Below are 10000 nucleotides of genomic sequence, written 5' to 3'. Positions count from 1 at the left end.
CCTCCCTCCAAACCTCTACACCCCACCCTCCCTCCAAACCTCTACACCCCACCCTCCCTCCAAACCTCTACACCCACCCAAACCTCTACACCTCCCCCTCCCTCCAAACCTCTACACCCCCCCTCCCCTCCCTCCAAACCTCTACACCCCACCCTCCCTCCAAACCTCTACACCCACCCAAACCTCTACACCCCCCTCCTTTTCCTCCCCCCTCCAAAACCTCTACACCCCCCCTCCTTTTCCTCCCCCCCTCCAAACCTCTACACCCCTCTCCTTTCCCCCCCTCCAAACCTCTACACCCCCTCCTTTTCCTCCCCCCCTCCAAACCTCTACACCCCTCTCCTTTCCCCCCCTCAAAACCTCTACACCCCTCTCCTTTTTCCTCCCACCTCCAAACCTCTACACCCCCTCCTTTTCCTCCCCCCTCCAAACCTCTACACCCCTCCCCCCCTCCAAACCTCTACATTTCCATCCCCTCCCTCTCTGAGCTCTCAGGCTAGAAGCACAAACAACACCGATCCCCCAATGGATACCAGCACTCAGAACACACACACACACACATACATGTACATTCACTCTCAGGTAAGCCCTTAGAGACAACACAGTCAATATCAATGTCCCTAGATGGTCTCACATACACCACTCACCTATCTCCCTCTCTCCCCCTCCTCACACCTCAGGAGAGATAGAGTGAAACGACCCCCTCACACACACACACACACACACACACACACACACACACACACACACACACACACACACACTTTTTTATGCACAGTCTCTATGCCTCAGGATGTCTAATGTTGAGAATCCCCTTGAGAAGGCTCTCGAATCTGTGTGTGTGCGTGCACGCACCCGCGAGTGTGCGCATCTGTGTAACCCCGTGCTGTGGTGTGTTAGCCACAGGCGTAACTCTCTGACCCCAGTAGTGGTCTGATTGACAGCTGTAGTCCCACCTAATTGCATTACCCTCCCTTGTGATTGGCTCCCGGCCCTGGGGGCTCATTTGTCAGGGTGCACCATGGGTACTATGTGTCACTCAGCTCTCTCTCCCTGCTGATTGGCTGTGTTGCGCCCCAAGGCCCGACCCCCAGCCGAGTGAGAGCAGCTTATTGGTCTCTGGGGAACCAGGAAGTGCCCCAGAGACTGTGCGAGGAGACAGGGAGTCCCTATTGGCTGATATTATCTCTCCTCCCGCCTCTTTACCTGTCTATCAAAACTACATAGAAGTCCCTCAGGCCTGCCCTGCCATCAGATCACACACACACACATACACACACACACACTCACACACACACACACACACACACACACACACACACACACACACACACACACACACACACACACACACACACACACACACACACACACACACACACACACACAGGTGGGTGGGTCGGTCTTTAATATGGAGCGATTGAAACTGTATTTGAATTCAATATTTTCGCATTTGTATTAAGACATTGAATTTCAATTAAATATTTTTGAATATATAATGCTCAAATTGAATCATTGAATTCATTGATTTGAAACTGAATTGAATAAATATTGTATTCAGTTTAAAACTTACATTTCAATTTCAGGAATGGGTGTAGGGTGGTTTTATTACAGTTTGATCCTCAGAATCTAATGTGTGCCGAAGTGTGTATGTGTGTCGCCAAAGTGTGTGTGTGTCTCCAAAAAGGAAAAACATCAAGAAAGGCTTCAGGCTCCGCCCCCCATTGCTTACCCAGCATGCCTCAACTCTGTCCTCCATCAAACCAGACGCCTACACACGCATGTACACACACACACACACACACACACACACACACACACACACACACACACACGCACACACACACTTTGATTCCGTGTCTCTGTCTGTATGTCTCAGCGGTTGCTATTCACTCTGTCCCAGCAGAGACCTGGTGTGTGTTCCCTGTCTCTCCTGAATATGTGTGTTTTCTGTATGTGTGTTTTTTGGAGGAGTGTGTGTGTGTGTACTCTGTCTAATGCTCCCGCAGTGTCTCTGAAAGGTTGTGCGGGGGTTTCTGTTGCATTGAAATCCTCCAATATAACACTGAATAAAGACTGGGCCTAAATAATGACGGTGTGAGTGAACCTGGTCGATGCATTCCACCGTGTGTTGTCTGCATGCTAATCTACAGGTTGACTCTTCAGTACCACTGATGAATGGCTGAATTAATAACTTCCTCAATTCTGTACAGAACATCATGTTTTTCCTGTCATGCTTTGTTGGAACTCATCCTTTTCAGAAGTGTGTGTGTGTGTGTGTGTGTGTGTGTGTGTGTGTGTGTGTGTGTGTGTGTGTGTGTGTGTGTGTGGGGGGGGGGGAGTGGGCAGGGGGGTGGAGGGGGGTAGTTAGCAGCAGTCACAGAAGGATATTACTCTTGTTAATATAATGTTTTGTTTGAAGGTGCTGCCAGATGGCATCTGTACGACCACAGCATGTGTTACATATTAGCATTCATTAAGTATCTGTGTTGTGTTCGTATGCATTGTGTCAGTCTACTGTGTGTGTGTGTGTGTGTGTGTGTGTGTGTGTGTGTGTGTGTGTGTGTGTGTGTGTGTGTGTGTGTGTGTGTGTGTTTGATCCTTGGAAATTAGGAAATGATGGGAGTTTGTGGTGGATCCCAGTGAAGCCCCCATAAAAACTCTGTCACGGAAAATCACTTCCCACGATATGGCTAACACACACACACACACACACACACACACACACACACACACACACACACACACACACACACACACACACACACACACACACACACACACACACACACACACACACACACACACACACAGTACCTGCAGATACACATCATATCTCTCACACACACCCTCCACAGTAAGTAACCTCTATTACCCCCTGTGTCGGAGCAAGGCTACTTGGCAGAGCGTGAGAAGCACTGTACATGATGGGTAATTGCCGTGCAGCACGCAGTGTCTGCATTTTACGAGGAGGGTGCAATGACGGGGTGAAGGGGGCATAGTACCCCCCCAACCTCTGCCTCTCACTAGCTTCCCAGGACCAGGGTTGGCAGGATGTAGCAAACAGTGTCCGGACAACTTCCTCAATGTTCAGTTTGTAATGCAACAGATCTTTGACTGCATATCTGCACTGTTACATTTCAAACCAGCATTAATGATCCCTGCCTTGAATGGGCTTCTCATGGTTTATGAATTGACTCGGTTAGGGGCAGTAATAGAGTTTGTACTTTGGGCCCCCTGGGCTAACCAACACACACACACACACACACACACACACACACACACACACACACACACACACACACACACACACACACACACACACACACACACACACACACACACACACACACACACACACACGCACACACACACACACACACACACACTACTATCAGCCTGTATTAACACATGCACAGCAAGTGTGTTTACCTGTATGGCCAGGTGTGTGTCTGGCTCTGACTGGACTATATGTGTTGTAGGCATCTGACCCTTCACCCCCAAGCCCCGCCCCTCTGGGCTCCCAGGTCCACGCAGCCGCCGTCAACGGAGACCGGAGCGTCCTCCTCAGACTCATCACAGGTACTATACACACATACACACACACTTTCCCCTGACCCCTGACCTTTAACCCCTGACCCACTGTGTGCAGTGGATCCCTCCCTGCGTGACCGTGAGGACCAGTTTGGGCGTACCCCACTGATGTACTGTGTCCTGGCTGACCGTCTGGACTGTGCTGAGACACTGCTGAAGGCGGGAGCCTCTGTTAACAAGACTGACCATAGCCAACGTACTGCGCTGCACCTGGCAGCACAGAAGGTACACTACAACACTGAGTTAACCTGGAACCACTAAAGGAAACACTAGAACAGTAGTGGAACCATCAGAACACTGAGTTAACCTGTAGAAAACTAAAGGAAACACTAGAACAGTAGTGGAACCATCAGAACACTGAGTTAACCTGTAGAACACTAAAGGAAACACTAGAACAGTAGTGGAACCATCAGAACACTGAGTTAACCTGTAGAACACTAAATGTAACACTAGAACAGTAGTGGAACCATCAGAACACTGAGTCAACCTGTAGAAAACTAAAGGAAACACTAGAACATTAGTGGAACCATCAGAACACTGAGTTAACCTGTAGAACACTAAAGGAAACACTAGAACAGTAGTGGAACCATCAGAACACTGAGTTAACCTGTAGAACACTAAAGGAAACACTAGAACAGTAGTGGAACCATCAGAACACTGAGTTAACCACTAGAACACTAAAGGAAAGACTAGAACAATAGTGGAACCATCAGAACACTGAGTTAACCTGTAGAACACTAAAGCAAACACTAGAACAGTAGTGGAACCATCAGAACATTGAGTCAACCTGTAGAACACTAAAGGAAACACTAGAACAGTAGTGGAACCATCAGAACACTGAGTTAACCTGTAGAACACTAAAGGAAACACTAGAACAGTAGTGGAACCATCAGAACACTGAGTTAACCTGTAGAACACTAAAGGAAACACTAGAACAGTAGTGGAACCATCAGAACATTGAGTTAACCACTAGAACACTAAAGGAAAGACTAGAACAATAGTGGAACCATCAGAACACTGAGTTAACCTGTAGAACACTAAAGCAAACACTAGAACAGTAGTGGAACCATCAGAACATTGAGTCAACCTGTAGAACACTAAAGGAAACACTAGAACAGTAGTGGAACCGTCAGAACACTGAGTTAACCTGTAGAACACTAAAGGAAACACTAGAACAGTAGTGGAACCATCAGAACACTGAGTTAACCTGTAGAACACTAAAGGAAACACTAGAACAGTAGTGGAACCATCAGAACATTGAGTTAACCTGTAGAACACTAAAGGAAACACTAGAACAGTAGTGGAACCATCAGAACACTGAGTTAACCTGTAGAACACTAAAGGAAACATTAGAACAGTAGTGGAACCATCAGAACATTGAGTTAACCTGTAGAACACTAAAGGAAACACTAGAACATTAGTGGAACCATCAGAACACTGAGTTAACCTGTAGAACACTAAAGGAAACACTAGAACAGTAGTGGAACCATCAGAACACTGAGTTAACCTGTAGAACACTAAAGGAAACACTAGAACAGTAGTGGAACCATCAGAACATTGAGTCAACCTGTAGAACACTAAAGGAAACACTAGAACAGTAGTGGAACCATCAGAACATTGAGTCAACCTGTAGAACACTAAAGGAAACACTAGAACAGTAGTGGAACGATCAGAACACTGAGTTAACCTGTAGAACACTAAAGCAAACACTAGAACAGTAGTGGAACCATCAGAACACTGAGTCAACCTGTAGAAAACTAAAGGAAACACTAGAACAGTAGTGGAACCATCAGAACACTGAGTTAACCTCTAGAACACTAAAGGAAAGACTAGAACAATAGTGGAACCATCAGAACACTGAGTTAACCTGTAGAACACTAAAGCAAACACTAGAACAGTAGTGGAACCATCAGAACACTGAGTCAACCTGTAGAACACTAAAGGAAACACTAGAACAGTAGTGGAACCATCAGAACACTGAGTCAACCTGTAGAACACTAAAGGAAACACTAGAACAGTAGTGGAACCATCAGAACACTGAGTTAACCTGTTGAACACTAAAGGAAACACTAGAACAGTAGTGGAACCATCAGAACACTGAGTTAACCTGTTGAACACTAAAGGAAACACTAGAACAGTAGTGGAACCATCAGAACACTGAGTTAACCTGTAGAACACTAATTGATCCTTTAGAATCCTGACTCCAGGGTATTCTAAAGCCTCTCTACACTGACTATACAAAACATTAAGAACACCTGCTCTTTCCATGACATAGACTGACCAGGTGATTCCATGTGAAAGCTATGATCCCTTATTGATGTCACTTGTTAAATCCACTTCTGTCCGTGTAGATGAAGAGGAGGAGACAGGTTAAAGAAGGATTTTTAAGCATTGACACAATTAAGACATAGATAGGGGCAACTCAATTTTAGGAAGGTGTTCGTAATGTTTGGTATACTCAGTGTATATCACATACTGGTAGCTTAGGTGAGAAGGTAGTGCCCCCCAGTGGTGACAGACAGACACCCTCAGGGCGGCTGTTAAGAACTAGACAAGGGGATCGGCAACTTTGATGAGGGTGGGGGCCACAAAAAATCTGAGCGAAATGTTGTACTTTGTGAGCTAAACATTATAAACACCCCCCTCTTGACAGTGAAAACTTCAGAGTTAATTTACTGCAATTCTACACATTTTGCCATGGGGCATAGAGTAAATGAAGTTTTAAAGCAAGTTTGCTGCAAATCTACACATTTTGCCATGGGGCATAGAGTAAATGAAGTTTTAAAGCAAGTTTGCTGCAAATCTACACATTTTGCCATGGCTTTGCCATGGCTTACCATATAAAATGTTTTAGCAGACATGGCTAATTGAGTGACTATCAGTGACTGACATCACAAGTGAAAAACTGTTGATGCACAACCAAGTTTCAAAATGTCACCTTGTGTATTCTACTATTCCAACTCTCAACAGTAAGTTGAGACCCCGACTGAGTTCCTAAAAAAGATATCTAGATCTAGAAAATGAATTAAAAGACTGGGCTGTATGAGCAGTAATATCTCTATAGAAAGTGTTTATTAGCCTTGTCCTGGGGGGGGGCTGTCAGGGCAGGTGAGGAGCGGTGGCTGGAGGGGCGGAGGAGGGTGCTCACACACACTCTAACACACACACACTCCAATTCTAATGTGTGTGGGGTGATGGGAGGCCCTCTCTCTCTCTGACACCTGATCAATATCTAGCTGAGACAGGGAGAGACTTCTGGGATTACTGATCTAATTGGACTGAGAATAGGGAGGATAGACCATATGTACACACACGCGCACACACACTCACACACACACACACTCATACACACACACACACACATACAGGCCTATATGGACACACATTTGCACGTGCACACACATATATACATACATACACACACACACAAACACACTTTCTCAAAGCTCACACATACTCTCACATGCATGCTCAGTCAGCAGATAGATCTGTCAAACGATGAGGCTGGAAGGAATAGATAGGAGAGAGTCTGAGAACCAACAGGAAAGAACAGAGAGGAGAGAGTCTGAGAACCAACAGGAAAGAACAGAGAGGAGAAGAGAAGAGAGGAGAGAGTCTGAGAACCAACAGGAAAGAACAGAGAGGAGAAGAGAAGAGAGGAGAGAGTCTGAGAACCAACAGGAAAGAACAGAGAGGAGAGAGTCTGAGAACCAACAGGAAAGAACAGAGAGGAGAGAGTCTGAGAACCAACAGGAAAGAACAGAGAGGAGAAGAGAGTGGAGAGATTCTGAGAACCAACAGGAAAGAACAGAGAGGAGAAGAGAGGAGAGAGTCTGAGAACCAACAGGAAAGAACAGAGAGGAGAGAGTCTGAGAACCAACAGGAAAGAACAGAGAGGAGAGAGTCTGAGAACCAACAGGAAAGAACAGAGAGGAGAGAGTCTGAGAACCAACAGGAAAGAACAGAGAGGAGAAGAGAGAGGAGCGAGTCTGAGAACCAATAAGAAAGAACAGAGAAGAGAGAGAAGAGAGTCTGAGAACCAATAGGAAAGAATAGAGAGGAGAGAGTCTGAGAACCAATAGGAAAGGACAGAGAATAGAGAGGAGAGAGTCTGAGAACCAATAGGAAAGGACAGAGATGGATGATGATGGAATTGGATAAGACACCATAGAGAGAGTGTGTGTGTGTGTGCTCCAAGGGGAACGTGCGGTTTCTGAAGCTGCTCCTGTCTCGTCGTGCTGATTGGCTGCAGAAGGATCTAGAGGAGGTAACACCCCTCCACCTGGCGACCCGTCACCCCTCCCCCAAACCCCTGGCCTTGCTGCTCAAACACATAGGACCTGGAGAGGTGGATACACAGGACAAGAACAAGGTACCACACACACACTGTTTACAAAGTTGGGTCATAGTTCTATCAAACACACTTGTTATGAAACTGTCCCGGCTCTTTGATTTGATTGACTGAATTAGAGTTCACATGGAGTTCTGAGCAATCCACACACACACACACACACACATACACATACACACACACACACACACACACACACACACACACACACACACACACTGGAATGACAATTGGCTGCTTTGTCCTGACTCTTCAAGGCAGACAGTTGTGCCAAATACATTCTACACACACACACGCACACACACACACACACACACACACACACACACAGGCCCCCTCTGTCTGTAGCGATGATGTCTATCTGTCTGTTAGTTCTGTAATAATCCAATATGCATCATCAGCATGTCAGATGACACTGGTTTCAGTATGTCCCAGAATAGATCTCTAACAACAGCCATAGAGGAGGTGATATCCCTGTTATAGCATACTGTCACTGTTACTGTCACTGTTAGAGTCACTGTTAGAGTCACTGTTACTGTCACTGTTACTGTCACTGTTAGAGTCACTGTTACTGTCACTGTTACTGTTACTGTTACTGTCACTGTTACTGTCACTGTTAGAGTCACTGTTACTGTCACTGTTAGAGTCACTGTTACTGTCACTGTCACTGTCACTGTTACAGTCACTGTTAGAGTCACTGTTACTGTCACTGTTACAGTCACTGTTATTGTCACTGTCACTGTTATTGTCACTGTTACTGTCACTGTCACTGTTACAGTCATTGTCACTGTTACTGTCACTGTTACAGTCACTGTTACTGTCACTGTTATTGTCACTGTTAGAGTCACTGTTACTGTCACTGTTAGAGTCACTGTTACTGTCACTGTTAGAGTCACTGTTACTGTCACTGTTACAGTCACTGTCACTGTTATTGTCACTGTTACTGTCACTGTCACTGTTACAGTCATTGTCACTGCTACTGTCACTGTTAGAGTCACTGTTACTGTCACTGTTACAGTCACTGTTATTGTCACTGTCACTGTTATTGTCACTGTTACTGTCACTGTCACTGTTACAGTCATTGTCACTGTTACTGTCACTGTTACAGTCATTGTTACTGTTACTGTCATTGTTACAGCCACTGTTATTGTCACTGTCACTGTTATTGTCACTGTTACAGTCACTGTTATTGTCACTGTTGCTGTCACTGTCACTGTTACAGTCATTGTTACTGTCACTGTTACAGTCATTGTTACTGTTACTGTCATTGTTACAGTCATTGTTATTGTTACTGTCACTGTTACAGTCATTGTTACTGTCACTGTCATTATTACTGTCACTGTTACAGTCATTGTCACTGTTACTGTCACTGTTACAGTCATTGTTACTGTTACTGTCATTGTTACAGTCATTGTTATTGTTACTGTCACTGTTACAGTCATTGTTACTGTCACTGTCATTATTACTGTCACTGTTACTGTCATTGTTATTGTCACTGTTACTGTCACTGTTACAGTCACTGTTACAGTCGTTATTACTGTCACTGTTATTGTTACTGTCACTGTTACAGTCATTATTACTGTCACTGTTATTGTCACTGTTACTGTCATTGTTACTGTTACTGTCACTGTTACAGTCATTGTTACTGTCATTGTTACTGTCACTGTTACAGTCATTATTACTGTTATTGTCATTGTTACAGTCATTGTTACAGTCATTGTTACAGTCATTGTTACAGTCCGTGTTACAGTCCTTGTTACAGTCATTGTTACAGTCATTGTTACAGTCATTGTTACAGTCATTGTTACTGTCACTGTCACTATTACAGTCATTGTTACTGTCACTGTTACAGTCATTATTACTCTTATTGTCACTGTTACAGTCATTATTACTCTTATTGTCACTGTTACTGTCACTGTTACAGTCATAATTACTGTCACTGTCACTGTTACTGTTACTGTCACTGTTACAGTCATTGTTATTGTTACTGTCACTGTTGCTGTTACTGTCATAATTACTGTTACTGTCACTGTTACTGTCACTGTTACAGTCATT

General features: G+C 44.8%; 1 protein-coding gene across 1 annotated transcript in view; it reads left to right on the top strand.

The window, feature by feature from the left end:
• Positions 1–10000, top strand: part of invs (inversin) — a 42594-nt gene that overhangs the window by 12199 nt on the left and 20395 nt on the right. The window contains exons 3-5 of the mRNA XM_038976493.1: positions 3483–3582; positions 3653–3819; positions 7793–7966. Coding sequence (XP_038832421.1) covers positions 3483–3582; positions 3653–3819; positions 7793–7966 — 441 coding nt within the window. The remainder of the gene's footprint in view (positions 1–3482; positions 3583–3652; positions 3820–7792; positions 7967–10000) is intronic.

Source organism: Salvelinus namaycush, chromosome 37 (assembly GCF_016432855.1).
Source record: "Salvelinus namaycush isolate Seneca chromosome 37, SaNama_1.0, whole genome shotgun sequence".
NCBI lineage: Eukaryota > Metazoa > Chordata > Actinopteri > Salmoniformes > Salmonidae > Salvelinus > Salvelinus namaycush.
The sequence above is the reverse complement of the archived record's forward strand: the minus strand, read 5'-3'. Positions and strand labels throughout refer to the sequence as shown.